Consider the following 18,559-nt stretch of genomic DNA (forward strand, 5'->3'; position numbering starts at 1 on the left):
GATCAACATTTAAAGAAGGTTAGAAATCAGTTAACTGGTACAGTACTACAGAGATATCAGTTAACTGGTACAGTACTACATATTCGTATTGACACAATATTAAGCTGAATTTTGTAGGTAAACGCATCTGGTCTCTTTGTTAGGATGTGCATTTCGTTTGTGTTGTTCTGTCGCCATTATGAATGATTTATTATTGTAGGTGAGAAGAAGTTGAGACGTGCCGTGTCCACGAACAATGTTGAGGAAGTCCAGAACCTGCTTTCTCAGGGAGTGAATCCCAACTCCAAAGATTTCCACCAACGTTCACCGTTGCACCTAGCAGCTTGCCGTGGGTATTCAGAGATTGTCAGGTAAATATTTTGGTTATATTATGTGAGATATATACTTTAGGGATGGGCCGATATGAAATTTTTCCTGATACCGATACAGTACCGATATAAAATTCTAAATGGTCCTTGAAAAACCTGAATGCTTCATTGACTTCCTTAATACATGTTTGTTTCCAGGTGACTGCAGTGCAAATTAACTTTCTTATTTAGACATTCACTTTTTAAGTAAGTAGGGTTGGAGATTATCCATAAGAATTATAACAAAATGGCAGAATTTTGCACTAAAATGTAAGATATTTATAAATATATCAGATCGATAAAATAATCTGTAATTTTACCGATACCAATAGAGTAACGATTAATCTGTCCCATCCCTATTTTATTTTGAATCTTTCACTTGATTTCTCATCATTTGTGACACAATACACTAGTGAAATATAACTTACATTTTCAAAATTTTACAGCAATGAACATTAAAGTATGTAGTCTTTCATTTTGTGTTTTCTTCAAAATTACTATACATGTTCTTAGCTGTATGACAGTAGGAACCTTATTTTATGAACAAATGAACGTCCGTCCACTGTAATGCACATATTTTTTTTTCTTTCCAGGCTACTGTTAAGCAAAGGTGCCAATCCTAACGAGAAAGACTTGTTGGGGAACACCCCCTTGCATTTGGCTGCTTGCACAAACCACGTCGAGGTTGTGACGCTTCTCTTAAAGGCTGGTGAGTTTCATTTCTCCTCTCGCAGGGTGTCTACCAGTTTTAAAAAAAATTTAGGGAATTTACTTTTCTGGAAAAGTCATGGAAATGTCACCACTAACCTGATTCTGTGGTGATTCTCAACAATAAAAACATTTTAGTTTTGAAATGTTTTCTAAGTGGCACTGTGTTTTTCCTCCAAATGGTTCTCATGTTTGTTATTATTATCGATAGGTAAGCTAAGGTTCCCCCGTGTATATTGCACCTTGACATGAAGGCACATTTAGGGGATGTGGGGGTAGGGATCCACACATTCTCGATCTCGGCCATTTTGGAGGTGATGTGATAGCACCATGCTCCGGCTGCCTTTATCCCCTAGGGTTGTCCCCAGGTACCCATTGAGCACCAGAGCCACTTTATGTGGGGACAAGGCTAGAAAATTGCAACCTTGTTCACCCACCCTGGGAATTAACCTTTTTTTCCTATGTGGTTGTGAGACACCTTACCAACTAGACAACAGCTACCTTATTATTACTGTAATTATTTATAATTAATCCTGCAAGGAATGATTGTACATTAGTCAAGTCTTTATGTGCCCAGAAGAAATTTCATGTGAAAAAATATCTAAGTATGACACTGAAATATATTTTGTTTTTAAAGATCGTCATACATTTCTGTTGTTCCTAATCTTGCAATAATTTTTAATAAAGATTGAGAGAATATATTAGTCTCACAGTTTATGAGTAAAATATATTTAGTAGAGTAAGTCAGTATTTTTTAAAAATCCTTATATGTGAAAAAAATATAAGAATATAACATTTGCACAATTTTTTATTTTTTTTCTAACACCAGTTTTCTGTCCACATGTTTCCTTATGCAGTAAGCAATACTTGTAAGATATTGTGACTGCAGCCAATGGTTTCATATTTCCTTTGTAAATGAGTGTAATCAGAGAAGTAAAACACAACAATGCTCTCCCGCAGGTACTAATGTAAATTCTAATGATTATTACGGGCGGAGTCCCCTTCAGTTGGCCCAGTCGAAGCTTCGATTGTTGCAGCAAGGAACCTCAGCAGATTCCATTGAAATTAAAAACGAAGTAAGAAAGGTGAGTTTTCATTGTTAGTACTCTTGTTTAATTTTTCAACCATAAATGCAAGCAAAAGTAACACTGGTAATATAATCATGTTTTAAGAACTACACGCAGAGATGTCACTTTACTTTGTTTTAATCAGTGGCGGCCGGCGGCAAGTATGATGGGTAGTGCCAACGTGATCAAGAAATCGAAAAAAAAAAACCGCAATGCCCCCGCTCCCTCCTTGATGTTGCCCCACTGGCAAGATGTTTATCCTCATTTGGTAACGTGGAAAACAGTGTGGGTTTAAGTAATAACACACTAATACGATTCATCTTCACTCACTAACCTATCTTTATACACTACAGGACACTTCCCGAAAAACACAACAATTACAAGAGGAAGGGAAAACAAATCTCACCTTCTCCTCCCCCATGCACACGTATTCCAACTGGATGTTGAAAATATTCTAGACATTTGATGTAAAAAGAAATTGTCGAAATGCCAAAGAAAACTCGCATCACCATACTTTTATATTTTTTAAAAGTCTGGATGGCCCTCTAGGCACATCTATCTATTATCAAAATGTTCATTTAACTTTGGAAAAATACTAGGTTCGTTTCTCCAAAAGTTGGCAGAAATGTAGATAGTACTTTTTTCAAGAATTACTTCCCCAACGGGTCTTACAAATCCATCGTATTTAACGACTTATCTCTGAAGATGGCAACTGTGTCAACACTGTGAAAGTTCCCTCGCTGTGCCAAAGCGAAAACAGGCACGGGCGGTGTCTTATGGGCTAACCCCATTGGCTAACATCACCCCCTGCCACCTTCTTCCCGGCTCATGGTGGAAATGTTACTTGCTGAGACTTCTCACGTGTTTCAACTTGGTGAGGCCAGCTCTTGAGTGGCGCGGACCGCTGCCTCGCCGAGGGTACGAAACAGCTGGCGATACAGTGAGGAGATTGGGGCTGTTCATATCTAGTCTGTGGTTGGGGCGGTCATCATGTCAGCTTCACCGATTGCAAGATTCGAATCTCCTTGTCTGTAAACTATCAATGTATTAATTTAACAATACTTGGGCTATGTATGCATTTCTTCTGAGGGTAGTGCCATGGCACGGCAGCTCTCCCCCTTGAGCCGCCGCTGGTTTTAATAGGAAGAAAAGTTCGGGTGATGCTGCTCAGTATTACCAGGAGAAGTCACTGAATAACACAAATTTTATTCTAAACTTCATGGAGATTTATGCACAACTCAAAATTGTACCTTAGCAACATGCCATAAAGGTGTTGTGACGATCGTGCAGTATGCGCCTGCCCAGTAGCTCCTACAACATGGCCGCTCCACTGTTGACTTGCACCATAGAAGAGCAACGAAGTGTTATTGATTTTTTGTGGTCAGAAGGAGTGTAACCTTCTGAAATCTACGGCAGAACCAAGTTTAGTACGGAAGGGATTGTTTAAGTCAGGGGAGAGTGGAAGGATTTAAAGGCGGAAGACGAAATGTCAGTAATGAACACGGGAGTGGGAGGCCGGTTTGAGTGGCAACTTAGCCAGTGAAACGATAAATTGACCAGCGAATCCATTAAGGGGAGGAGTTACAGTTACACATCAATTGTGCATTTATTTCAATATCGCCCGAATGGGCACTGCTATTAAAAAAAATAAACCTGGGTGTATCTAAGAGTATGAATTTCTCTCCATGTTGCAAGTCAAAGCATTTTTTTTCCTATGTTGGTTATTAAGCTGGACAAGATGTTTGAAATGATTATTAAGAATTTTTGGAATCCCATGTATTCCTTATGGGGAATCAACTTCAACGTCAAGTTACGGCTAATCAAATGGAAGTTTCGACTTTTCCGTTGGTGAAAAGCATCTTCAAACTGCCCTCTTCCCGTTGATATATTTTTCTATTCCATCGGAAGTTTGATATTTTCAAGAGAACAAATAATGCTCCCATAAGCCCAATGCATTTCTCCTTGCCTCCCACGCCGGCCCCTGTGGTGGACTGGTTTGTACATCGCGCTACGATGCCAGGGGTCCCGGATTCGAATCCTGGCATGGGCATGGATATTTGTGTGTGTCTATTCATCAATTTCATCATATCATTACTCATCCCCATCTTCGCAAATTAGCCGAAAGTGACACGAAAGCGAAGTAAAATAAAGCAAATCAAATCACAAATCCTTGCCTTCCACGGCCATCCTGGCAGTGTTGCCAAACCTGATGTGCATAAGAGAGCCAAATTTCACCTTAAATGGAGTTAAACTGAATTTCAAGGAGTTAGGTTTACATTCCTATGGTAATGTTACTTGTTAATATTACCATTAACTCTAAATTGATTGATTTGGTGTTTTATGTCCACTTATGCACAGCAAGGCTAATTGGGACTGGACCTACAGTTTAAAGTGGGATCCGAACAACTTGTGCCTCCACCGGGTATCGAACCCAGGACATCTTGATTACAAGGTGATGACGCATTAATTCTAAATTGATGACAATTTATTCTTAGTTTTCACCATCTAGATCCGGCGGCATTGCCCATCTCAATAATCCACCGATGGTCATATGAAATCGAAAATAATGGATTCCCTGATAACAATATTATGTCAAGTTCGCATCAAAACAACACTATAAAAAACTAGCTGGGGATATAAGAGGGGGTGGGGTGATGCAGTTAATATAAAGTATCATGTCAAAATTGGTCTATGTGGGCCGGAATCAGTGATGGCATCATAGTGCGGCATGTGGCCATTCGTCCCAGTTCACAGCCAAATGAGTACGCGAAAGAGCCAGATCTTGCTCTAAGAGAGCTAAGTTGGCAACATTGCTATGGGGGGAAGAGCCCCATGCAAACTGTTCCGCATGCCCTTAATTTAGTACACTCCCCTGACATAAACAAATTGTCTCCACACTAAGGAACCAGGATGAGTCCTGAAATACAAATTTTCGTTGTGCATAAAGTTTAGAATAAAATTCAGGTTATTTAATGACTTCCCCTCGTATTTTGAGTATTTATTTAATTCTGGGAATTATGCATGAATTTTTGATACTGGGAATTATATGTTAATATTCTTGACAGGAATGTAAAAGAACCATATTTATATTTAACCAGCAAACCAACTGCACTTTGTCCTTATTGTATTATATTTAGATGTGTATGTTAGGCATATTCTTTGGTCAGTGTGAGTAGATCTCCACAAAAATCATATTGAGATGTATAATACACACAGCACCATATGTAGAGGATTTCTGCTTAATGTAGTGTCTTTCAAATGAAATGCCCTAATAACAAAAATGCATAATTAAAATGCATAATTAATTTTGTTTTCATCCCACAGGTAAAACATCTACAGTTGTCGAAAGGGGCGTAGTTCAAAATTTGTTTACATAACAGTTCAAAGCATCCACCATGTCTGCTCAAAACTTCCTATGCAGTGGCGAAACGTAGAGTTGCTAGCAGGGTAGGCACAAAAGTGCGATAATTTCCAATAGTTGCTTGAATCTGTAAAAAATAAAGGGGGGGTGTCATGTCATGGAGAGTGGTTCAATGTCTCTCCAGGCTGCTTCTTTACTTGTGAGTGGGGGACATTTTCAAAAGTGTTGTTACCAGCCATCAGTACGATAATTATGTCTGTTAGAAGTTATCCTTTCCGACCCACCAGATGTCATCGTTCTAGATTTTTGTTCATTTAATTGTTTTTTGTTTGTATTTTCTCAACCCCTGAGTGATTTATGCACACACCTCCAGAAAGAACTAGCAATCATGAGACATTGCAAAAATCCAACGAATAGTGGTCGAGCCCTGTTGTCAATTCTTCATCACTATTTTTTTTAAAAAAAAAAAATTTATTTATTTTGCAAATGAGGTGAAAAGGGGAAGAAGCACCCTATAATTTTCAGGTCAGTATGACGTTTGTGCCGTGAGAAGACGACAGAATTCCGCACTTTCAGCGACTGTTAGTTTGGTACGAACTACTGTTGCCAATTTAGTTTTTTGGAGCAAGACTTCCTCGCACCGAGGAAAACACCATTGTTATCTGTTGTCTAACCAAAGGAATGGTTGTAGTTAAATCCAGTCTTGGTTTTGCAGATAAATGAATTTCTGACACCTGTATGTGCAAGTAAATATACATAATTTAAATTTTTAATATTTTCGTCTCATTTGTTCTCATCTGTTAATCGTGACGATGAGAATGTATGGAGAATGAATTAAAGATCAAGAAACATTGACATGCCCACAATCATGTCACCTGGCTTCGTAACGTGTTAGGATGACCACTACGTGGCGGGAGTGTTAAAGAAAACAAAGGTAACATATAAACAGGTTATGTATAACAGGGTGGCGACAGACCTGGAAAACCTGGAAAACCGGGAAAAGTCAGGGAATTTGAGGTGTCAAAAAAAGTCAGGGAAATGTCAGGGAATTTCGTCTTCATTGACTTCGAACACTCTTTTGACGAAAATTGTTATAACTCGGGCACTATGGGAGCAATCTACTTCGGATAACTTTTGTTTTGCAGCTAAAACATCAACGCATGCAACCGTGTACAACTTAGAACACCGGACCGAGGAAGGGGGCTTGGGGGGGCACGTCCCCCGAATTTCAATTGAAAAAACATAAAAATCTCGAGTTTGCTACCCTCTTCTCCTGCTATTTTGTGGAGAAGGCGCGAACTTTAGTATTCTTTTCAAAGAATGGACATTTCTCAAGAGAATGAAACCTCTTTCATGTTCATGGGTGCCATACAAGTTGAATAATAAGAAAATGTGATTCTTTTTTTTTTTTTACGAAAAATAGGTAATTTGCATTTTTGGAGGAAAATTGTTATAACTCGGGCACTAAGGGAGCAATCTACTTCGGATATGTTTTGTTTTTCAGCTAAAACATCATAGCATGCAACCGTGTACAATTCAGAACGCCGGACCGAGGAAGGGGCGCTTGGGGGCACGACCCCCGAATTTCAATGAAAAAAAACATAAAAATCTGGAGTTTGCACCCTCTTCTCCCGCTATTTTGGGGAGAAGGCGCGAAATTTACTATTCTTTTCAAAGAATGGATATTTCTAAAGAGAATGAAAATGTTTCATGTTCTTGGGTGCCATACAAGTTGAATAATAAGTCAAAATGTGATTTTCTTTCTTTATTTTTTTTACGAAAAATAGGTAATTGCATTTTTCGAGGAAAATTGTTATAACTCGGTCACTATGGGAGTAATCTACTTCGGATAACTTTGTTTTGCAGCTAAAACATCATAGCATGCAACCGTGTACAATTCAGAACGCCGGACCGAGGAAGGGGCGCTTGGGGGCACGACCCCCGAATTTCAATGAAAAAAAACATAAAAATCTGGAGTTTGCACCCTCTTCTCCCGCTATTTTGGGGAGAAGGCGCGAACTTTACTATTCTTTTCAAAGAATGGATATTTCTCAAGAGAATGAAAATGTTTCATGTTCTTGGGTGCCATACAAGTTGAATAATAAGTCAAAATGTGATTTTCTTTCTTTATTTTTTTTACGAAAAATAGGTAATTGCATTTTTCGAGGAAAATTGTTATAACTCGGTCACTATGGGAGTAATCTACTTCGGATAACTTTGTTTTGCAGCTAAAACATCATAGCATGCAACCGTGTACAATTCAGAACGCCGAACCGAGGAAGGGGGGTTTGGGGATGCGACCCCCGAATTTCAATGGAAAAAATTAAAATCTGGAGTTTGCTACATTCTTTTCAAAGAATGGACATTTCTCAAGAGAATGAAACATGTTTCATGTTCTTGGGTGCCGTACAAGTTTAATAATAAGCCAAAATGTGAAACTGTTTTTTAAGAAAAATAGGTAATTTGCATTTTTGGAGGAAAATTGTTATAACTCGGGCACTATGGGAGTAATCTACTTCGGATAAGTTTTGTTTTCCAGCTAAAACATCAGAGCATGCAACCGTGTACAATTTAGAATGCCGGACCTAGGAAGGGGCGCTTGGGGGCACGACCCCCGAATTTCAATGAGAAAAGAACATAAACATTTGTAGTTTGCACCCTCTTCTCCCGATATTTTATGGAGAAGGCGCGAACTTTAGTATTCTTTTCAAAGAATGGATATTTCTCAAGAGAATGAAAATGTTTTATGTTCTTGGGTGCCATACAAGTTGAATAATATGTCAAAATGTGATTTTCTTTATTATTTTTTTTTTTTACGAAAAATAGGTAATTTGCATTTTTGGAGGAAAATTGTTATAACTCGGTCACTATGGGAGTTATCTACTTCGGATAACTTTTGTTTTGCAGCTAAAACATCATAGCATGCAACCGTGTACAATTCAGAACGCCGAACCGAAGAAGGGGGGTTTGGGGGTGCGACCCTCGAATTTCAATGAAAAAACAAAAATCTGGAGTTTGCTACATTCTTTTCAAAGAATGGACATTTCTCAAGAGAATGAAACATGTTTCATGTTCTTGGGTGCCGTACAAGTTGAATAATAAGCCAAAATGTGAAACTGTTTTTTACGAAAAATAGGTAATTTGCATTTTTGGAGGAAAATTGTTATAACTCGTGCACTATGGGAGCAATCTACTTCGGATAAGATAACTTCATAGCATGCAACCGTGTACAATTCAGAACGCCGAACCGAGGAAGGGGAGTTTGGGGGTGCGACCCCCGAATTTCAATGAAAAAAAATAAAAATCTGGAGTTTACCTCCTCTTCTCACGCTATTTTGGGGAGAATGCGCAAACCTTAGTATTCTCTTCAAATAATGGAAGTTTCGAAAGAGATTGAAACATGTTTCATGTTCCTGGGTGCCATACAAGTTGAATAATGAGCCAAAATGTGAAACTCTGTTCGGAAATTTGGCATGGATATGTTGCGGAGAGGGGGGAGGTTGGTCATCAATATGAATTTCCCAGGTTTGGTCCAGACCTGTGTCCAAGTTTCCACCCAAATATAAGAGTATGAAGGTCCAAAAAGCACATTCATTTCGTAATCAGCACCATGATACCATATGGTATCATCGGGCGAGTACGACCTTACTCTGGTGATACCATACGGTATCATCGGAGGAGTAAAGGGTAAGCCTCTAAATATTACGTAGAAAATGCATTGAATTATCATTTTTTTCTTGTCCGTATGGGAGTAGTAAGGGGCCTTGTCAACAGATGGAGGGGATGGGAGTGGGTGGCGCCGTCCGATAGTTGTCGGACGTCGTAGTAAGGCATTTTGTTGGGCAAACTGAAGGAACATGGAAACAAATATGTTCCATTGATACATACGATTTTTGTCGAATCGCCACCCGACAAAGTATCTCACTACAACATGCGACAGAAATTGCATGGACTGCAACATACAAGAAAAATCGCATGCATAAACAAGAAGAGCTTTAGACTGCAAATATGCTGCTGGAATTTTATGACTCTTCTGGTTCACTTCACCTTATTTAATGTAGCAGTGCTTACGAAGGTTTTCTTTCATCATCCTGACGTATTACTGGTTTCGCACAAGTTAACATACGTTTACAATGACATTGCAATATTCTTAGATATCAAGAAGAATCCAACCGAACGGGATATATATTGAATACTATCACGAAAAAGTGAAACATAAAACTGCATTGGTGAACGTTTTAAAAATTGGCAAGTGCATGCTCGCAACCTCAAATTTACTGCAACACTAGTATTGCAATGAAATTAACGCCACTCTCTGTCCTGTCTGTTTAAACTCGTGAGAATGGTCATTAATCTCTCACTGAGTAAAGGTAATGTCCAATATTATGAAATAAAATACTAACAATAAATACGTAAATATTTTAATATCATATTTACTCGAATCATTCAATCATATAAGCAAATCACTTTCTTCAAGAATTGACTTTTCTCTGCTAGCCCTGCTAAATTTTCACTTTCCATCTACTGATTTATACGGGGTGGCCAGAAAGTAATTTCCAATTAGTAGGGACATTGATTTTAAGCAAACGCCAAAACCGTGAAAAATGGTAATTGCTGCGAAAGTTATGTTTAGGAATGTGCAGTGATATCTGGACACATTTTTCGCCCTTTCGAAATATCGAAATAATGCGAATTTGCTATAAAATGCGAATTGTTGGCGTTTTTAGCGATATTTTTTTAAAAAGAATGTCGTCATATAACAACGAAAAATTCCATGAAATCCAACATTCTTGTCTTTTCTAGGCCATGTTTGTGTACATAGAACATGCAAGTTTTCCAACATTTTACTCGAGAGTAAACTATAGAGTTATACGTACATGGAATAATTCCGACAGCCACATTAAATCATGTATTTCCCACGATTGTTTCAACTTCTATCAAAACCATTTGCATCACAGACCAAAGTGGCAGGATTCTAACAGGAGATCGAGTGCGTATCTACCGTCACACGGAAGCCACATCTTCGGATTTGTCGCACGAAATATGTTTTGAATTACATAGCTAAGTGTGCACCATCGGCATTTGTCGAGCGAGTAATAATGGAGCTCAGTCGTTAGGGCGTCTGACTACTATGCGAGAGACCCGGTGTCGATCCCCTGCGGGGGAGAACCGGGATGTTTTCCACCTATTCAAACTGCTCTGGCGCCCACCCAGCATCATATGAAGCTGGTACCTTGAGGAAACTTTGAGGGATAAAGGTAGCCAGGAGCGTGGTGCTGATCACATCACCCCTACCTTCAGCCATGATGAAGAAAGTGTGGGGCCCTAACTCCACACCCCTATACACCTTCATGGAAAAGTGCAGGGGAGCACTTTACTTTTACTTCCTCAAAAATCTGTTCCAACATATCAAACTGTCACGAAAATACGTAGACCATGTGACCTACAATTTAAAATAATAGTTTAAAGCACAATGGAGTATTACGTTTCGGTATATTTGGCAGATAAATGTTCTAAAACAAAAACGCAAATTTTGGGAAATTAACACTAACAAGTCAAAAAAAGATAATGCCAATTTTTGGGTGCCATAATATATCTGTATCTGTCACGTGAGATGATTGATTTCAATTTTTTGTGTGCGTCGCCACTTATGGTAATTATGCACCCTTCAGTATATACGGAGAAAATTCCATTATCTAAAATCCTTACCTTAAAATTAAAAATGGGGTATGGAAAATAGCTTTCCCAAAATAACTTTCAAGATATCAAACTCTCACGAAGAGGCGTAAGCCATGTGACTTACAATTTGAAACAGTAGCTTAAAAACACCATGAAGGTATAATTTCAGATATTTACCAGAAAATGCGCTACAATGAAAATATGAATTTTGGGAAAAGTAAAACTGTATAGTAAAAAATAAAAAATAAGAAAATACACCAATTTGAAAAAAATAACAAAATGTCAAGGTCCCTACCGATTAGACATAAATAAAACAAGAATATCAGTTGTAATTTATTGCATTAGGAACAGTGAGTCCTAACCTACTTTTCGGCATAATCACCACCGTTGTTCTGGCATTTGTCATAGCATGGCACTAAATTTTGTATGCCCATGGTATATGTGTCTGACAGCAAAGACTGGAACTATCTCTACCGCAGTGTAGCTGTCAAATCCTTGCCCTGCCAGAAACCTCTTCAGTTAAACAAAGAGATGAAAGTCGGTACATTCAAGGCCAGGGCTGTACAGGGAGTGGTCCAAGATCTCTCACCTGAAGTAATGCAAAGGTCCCGTGTGTACTCAGCTGTATGGGGTTGTGCACATTCGATTGGCCTTCCGTGAATTGTCTCCACCATCGTCTGACAATACTATCACTCACGACTTCCGGTCTGCACACCTCACACGATTGCTGGTGGCTCTGTGCCAAATTCTGAGCGTGCAATGTAGGCTACATCGCAGTCGGTGGGAGACTGTATTGGATTTTTTTATTTTGATTTTGATTTTAAAATTTTGGGTGCGTCAGCACTAAGGCTATTTTGCACCCGTCACACTATACGGGGTCCAGCCCCTTGCCGTTGCACATAACAACTCTAACGTTGCTTAATTAAAATCATAAAATATTAAAATGTTCTGACTTTCGTTAAAAGCCGAGGCTGCAAAGAACACTCAGCACAAATAAGGACAAAACACTGGACAACACAAACAAAATTATACAATGGGCCAGTCGCCAGAGCCTCGTTAGTCTTCAGTCCAGGGTGTACTAACGTGGAAGTGAGGTTGACATTTGGGTGTACTACGTGGAAGGTCACCCCTTACACCCCGGAGACTGTATGGGAGCTGCAATCTTTAACCTAGAACTGTCCTAAAACGGCTGCATTGCAACTGTACCAGATTACAGCTATATGCCACTTCTTCCTGTCTGCATGTGTGTGTGTCGCTCTCCGACCACTATTTCTGCATATAAGCACCATTGGAGCTTTTTTCAGGATTCCCCTCGTATAAGAACTTTCAGAAGCTTTTATTATTAGAGTGTTCCTGTTTTAATGTGTGTTTAGCTAAATCAGGTACCTATACAATGCAATTCTATATATTCCTTGCTTTTAATTTCTAATACCTACGTACCCTTTTCGTCAGCATTAATGGTATAACTGCATGTTGTCAGTTTCACAGTACTTCACTTGGATATACTGTACTGAAGCAGAAATCCCATTGATAATGTAAGGAAATATGACACTTTCTTTTGTACAATTCAATTGTTTCAATTATATGCAAGAGTTAAGTTGTTTCCTTTAGAGAGAAGAGAGAAGTAGCTTTATGCATTGAAAAATGAGTCCGCACTCATGGTTTTTGCAAGCAGAGGGTTCCAAACCTCAGTGGAAATATCAACATATAATACCGAGAATGTAGAAGGAGACTGATAAATTACAAATTGTATTTCTTAAATCATTCACTCTTCACTCTTATCTCATTTAGTCGTAACTTTAAAAATAATCAAGTATTTTATTTTAAACTTACTGCGTATGATAAAATTCCGTAATCCTTCCTTAGCTTGTGAATTGTAATAATTTTCCAAATTCACTATTTTGCTGTTTGAATTCAAATCATAGAGAATAGAGAAATTAAGTCAATTTCATAGAAGATAATATTGGTACTTAACAAAACCATACGTGGATCTGTATGAGTTTATTATTTCTATTTGCAAAAACATCGATTTAGTTTAGTTTGTAATTGTCAGGGAAAAATGTAAATTTTGTCCTGGAAAACCTGGAAAAGTCAGGGAATTTCATTTCTGCTTGTTTGTAGCCACCCTGGTATAATAAATGTTGATTCTTGAGAGAATAGAATCCCAATTTTTAGGTGCTCTTTTCTGCCAATCCAATGTGGCAACACTGGTCTGTTCCGCCAGACTTGAACCGGAATAATCCCATAGCACTCTTTGTACTAAACCCCAAAAAAAGTCTTCCCTTGCATTGTACTCTCAAAGCCCCTCTCCTCTTGTTATCTCTTCATCAGGGTAAACGAAACGGCCTACCTCTTCGCTTGTGTCGGATGCATAAAAAAATGTCTGCTTGCAATATCTATTCGACGACAGTGTTAACGCATTAAATAGCGTTTCAACAACTTTCTAATTTTTCATATTTTGCTGTCACTTGCCACTGCTACTTTCAAAGGAAAATAGAGTTGAAAACATTTTAGAAATTATTGTTATAAGAAGGAAACATGAAAGAACAAAAGTGGGTCTTACCTTACCGATAATTACATCTTCTCTCAATTAAGAACTCAATTGTTCTTGCATTTCAGTCCAGCACTTTCTTGCATAAATCTGATCGCTGCACACGACACGACTCACAAACAAAGCTCTACCGCCACGAACTTTGCACTCCGAGCCTTCCTGCCTTGTAGCGTTGTGAGCATAGGCAGGGAACAACCGAGGGAATCCCCGTTCACGATAAAAATATATAATTCTATTTCCAGTGAAAGTAAAGCTACTTTATAATTATAGGGTGTAACTAGCATTTTAATTTACATAATTTGGTATGAAGACTTACTTTGCAAATATAAGTTTTTAGACTGTCTGTTTACGCTACGGTGCTGGGTGAATCGACAAGACCATCAGCACTCTGACCAGAGAACGAAGTCAGAACTACAGTACTCCGTAATTTTCAATTTGCCTTACTTTTGTCGATGAAAGGAAAGAAAACTTAAGTTTCGTACAAAATGTGGAGAATGTACAATTGAAATAGAAATCTCTCTGCACGAACACAGGCTAATGTTTATATAAAATGCTGGTGCACCACAAATTTCCAACCCTGGCGGAAATGCAGTGTTGCTGATATTCTGTTCGTCCTAGTGGGTAACACCGCGAGGCCGGCCTCACGAGAACGTTATAAGCATACGTACAGTACTCGTAGGATTAGGCTTCCCGCGTATACGACCGTACAACAGAATGTGAAGAGAAGAGGCCCCAGCAAATGTGCCTCACTCCGTGGAAAGTTCGTATACTGGACAGGGTTAGAATGTTTTTGTAATTATCATAAATGAAAGTTCCAAACTCTTGCATTTCATTGCATATGTTTTGAAGAAATAAGTAAAGACATCTTTAAAAGAGTAATGGTGTGGGTAGGCCCTGCCTCCTGCCCTCATAGGACGCTTTGCCACTGTTCCTATGTTTGAAACACATGTTGTCAAAAACTCGATTCTGAGATTCACGGTTGCAGCACAGTGTTTCATCTTCAGCCTCAGTTTGCCTAGTGGTGCTTTTTGAAAGACCTCCTGCTTTAAAATGTATCAAGTGAAAATAAATTTAGTCACTGCACCAAGGTTGTCCATTGCGTGGGATTGCTGTTTGATAAGTTTGGAAAATTCGCTTATGAAAAGTTTTTGTTATGCAGCATTTTTCAATGCCTGACGCACCTGGATTTTTTTATTTCAAATCTTGTCGCAAAATAGGTGACATTGTTGACCCAGGCATGTCAGTTTCAACTGATAATCGGCATATGGATGTCTTTCATAGGCTGTTGACGATAGCTTGATGCATTTTTCCAACACGAGCTGATGTTATGACTGTTGTTTGGACACAATGTTTAGGGTGAGCTTGCACATTGCCTGTTTCGTTAAACTGCTTCATATATCGCCTAAATGATTTTGGATCTGGTGCCCATGCATAAATTCCATGTCAGAATATTTGTTGGACTGTGACTGCTGACTTGGATTCAATAAACCAGGTGATGACTAGGGTGCGGGACTTTATGTCCTATAAAACTTTAATGGAAAAATATGTCATGAAAAATTAAAAATATGTCAGAAAAATTCAGAAGTATCCCCAGTAAAGCCAAAAATATGCACAACAGTACTTTCGAATGTCCCATTATACAGGATGTCAGTATCTTCCAGGGAAGATCGACTACGATGGGGGTGGGGTATTAAATGAAGTCAGAATCCCTTTAACCATATAATGTAGTGGAAAAATACTGACAATATATTGTGATGTTCACTGCAATAACCAAAATGTTATTTGCTAGTATGTCAGATTTACAACTTTGTGGAAAGTAAAGCATAATTGGCAGCTCGCTATAAAAAAGGGGGTATTTTTGTTCTGTACTAGTTTTTAAGAAGATGACATCTGCTTTAATTTCTTTGTTCGTAATTTCCTTATCCTGCCATCGATAATATGAACTATCCGTTGCGCCAAAGGTACAAATTATAAAATAAAAATAAATAAATTATAAAATAGATTATATGCAAGACAATTACGAAAGTATACAGAAATATGTCTTATTACGAGAAAATTGAAGAAATATGTTGTAAAAACACGAAATTGGTAAAATATGTCAAAATATGACCTATCAAGTTTGTCTATTTCGACTGATTTTCATCAGATATGTAAAGGTCTCACCCCAGTATCCGATCCGATGCCATATAAAAAAAAATGTTATAACATAAAGTCCCGGGCCCTAGTGATGAGATTCTTTTTCTGTTCAGCAGACAAGTTACAATCCACCATTGTTGCCTTTTTCTTTTCGCATCAGATCGAAACATATAATAAATAAACCTTGCTAAAAAAAAATTGAGTATGCTATTTCGAGAACTGTAGTTGTTTTGCCTGTGGGATGAAAATAAAATTAATTATGAATTTTTGTTATCAGCATGTTTCATTTGAAACACCCTGAATATAAGTATTTTTGTATTTCTAGGTCCAGTGGTTAGTGTTGTAAAGTTCACCACCTCCCCCACTCCCTTAGGGAGTTAATTTTTTTTTTAAATCCCATCTTATTGGTTGCCTACGTCATAAGAGGGAAGCACACTTAAACGTGTAGGTTTCTGTGTCCGTGGGTTTGGGCCGTTCATTGATAAGTCAGTGGGTGAGGACAGACTCTTTTTATACATTAAGATTCAAATGTACAATCTCTGTTTACTCTTCCTGTAATGTACATTAGTAGCATGTATAACATGTTTTTCGTGCACTTTATGTGAATCTAAAAAATCACACGTGTTATGCCTTCGGATCACGCAGACCTGGGATAAGGAAAATAATAATTACTTATAATTTTTGCTATCTGCAATCTTTTTTCAGTGGTCGTGATGATACTTCTTGCACTTACGTTTTTATTGATATTTTTTCTTCCCATAGTCAAACACAGGCTGTTTTACAAAGCTTGTAATAAACAAAATTGAATAGTTTATGATAATATTGCATGACTTTACCATATTAGTGAATAATTCGAAAGTAAAATAGATTTTAAAAAAATCGCTACTGTGTAGTAAAGCTATGGTTTGCTGTGGTGAACAATAGATGGCTCTGGGCTCTTTGAGTATTTTCATATCAGTTTTCTTTATTGTTTCTGAATGTTTTACTGTGGCGAAAATATCGTGATCTTTTTACAGAATTCAGGCTTTTCTTTAAAATTGAGAAGATAACCACATGTAAGAAGATAATAAAGTTAAATTGCCATAGAGAAAAATGTATGCAATTACCTTTCATTGAAGTAAAAGAAAGCTACTCTTTTATTGTCAAATGACTCTCATATCGAGATCATTTGCATGATATCGATATACATGCAGGGTCCATTATCTAGTGCTTTGAACTTTTACTTTTTCCAACAATTTTTTTTGAGAGAGCACGTATTGAAGTGAATAAATTTCTTCTTTTTATTGGATGGACTGTGATTTTTTTTACTTTTATGCTAATCAACTATTTCGTGGTGTGCTGAACAGGTGTAACAGTATCACATGCCCTGTGGGTACTTTTTTTGTTTTTTTTTGCAGTCATGACAGTAGAAGAATATTATTTGTTGCCAAGAATTGCTTTCAAGTGCATACAAGCATATATAGGTTGGTCACAAAGTGGGCATAAACCCCCACCCCCCCTTTATTTTCGACACTAGGATGGTATTAGTCTGATTAATTGATATAAACACATTCCTGGGACTTCTTGGAGACTTCAAAACATATTGAGGGGAACGTCAACACCCGGAATAAGGTCTTATTCACACTTGCATCGCGAAGTGTGCCAAAATATGGTGCAGAATTCGGCCGTGCTACGAAAAAGACTGTCTCCATACCGATGTTCCGGACAATTGAACCATCAGGTATGTGTTCATTCAAGCATTCAACCATAACAGGGGGTGGTGGTGACCACCCTGTACAAAAACTTGTCTCGCTGTATGATAAGCACCTCAATGCCATGGGCGCCTATGTAGAAAAATACGTAGCTTAAGGTATGAACTTTCACAGTAAAAAGTTTTGTTCAACTAACTTCTTTGGTTCTTTTTTTTTATTATTATTACCATATATAATACCTCATATAATAAAAATAATTTAGTTTTTGTTATAAACAAAAACACAAAATTTGTCCATTTTTTCTGTAACATTTTGATCATTATTGACTTTCTCTTGTACGATGTAGGTGATAGACATGATGCTGGCATACCTCCAGAAGCAGGGAAAAGATTCCGAAGCGGAATTGCTGAACGAGTTCTCTTCACGTTTGACGCTCAGCCAGTCAAAGGAAGAAGTGGACCTCGGACTCAAAGACCTGCTTGCTAGTCTGACAAACCTCACCATCGTGAACAACACTTCCTGAACAATAGTCGATGTGAAGCAGTGATGTGATAAACATGTACAGTGTGCTGCAAAGTGGGCATCCATTCAAATAATCGTTGGGTTCATCGTAACGGCACTCCCAAGGTATTTTATGTTCGTTGAAGTTAAATAGTTGCGAGACTTTTTTTTTTGTATCTGTTAGCTATTAAAGATTGCCATCGTGTGATCTTTGGATTGTGGAAGATTGTAAGATCCCATTGCAGTACATAAGTGATCTTGGTAGTTAATGGAATGGTACACGCAAGGACAATTGTGAAGAATATATATGTGTGCTTCTGTATTCACGGGAGTTTAGAGGTGGTCTGTCTATTTTGCTGTAGAATAAGTGAAGGTTGGTTATGTACATTTTTTTTATGAAACAACCATTTTTCCCCCTTGTAAAATGTCATTTTTTTGTGTAATAGAGTTAAGTATTTTAAGGCATTTGTACTTCCTTTTTGAACAAGAAAAGCAAAAAAAAAAAAAAATCATAGTTA

The 18,559-nt window shown here is 37.9% G+C and overlaps 1 protein-coding gene across 1 annotated transcript in view; it reads left to right on the forward strand.

Annotated features, from left to right (window-relative positions):
* Positions 1-18,559, forward strand: part of LOC145999378 (ankyrin repeat domain-containing protein 54) — a 33,969-nt gene extending 15,410 nt beyond the window's left edge. The window contains exons 4-7 of the mRNA XM_083136323.1: positions 200-350; positions 941-1,056; positions 2,016-2,140; positions 17,887-18,559. Coding sequence (XP_082992449.1) covers positions 200-350; positions 941-1,056; positions 2,016-2,140; positions 17,887-18,063 — 569 coding nt within the window. The 3' untranslated portion in view covers positions 18,064-18,559. The remainder of the gene's footprint in view (positions 1-199; positions 351-940; positions 1,057-2,015; positions 2,141-17,886) is intronic.

Source organism: Lepisma saccharinum, chromosome 15 (assembly GCF_977018435.1).
Source record: "Lepisma saccharinum chromosome 15, izLepSacc3.1, whole genome shotgun sequence".
NCBI classification, from domain to species: Eukaryota; Metazoa; Arthropoda; class Insecta; order Zygentoma; family Lepismatidae; genus Lepisma; species Lepisma saccharinum.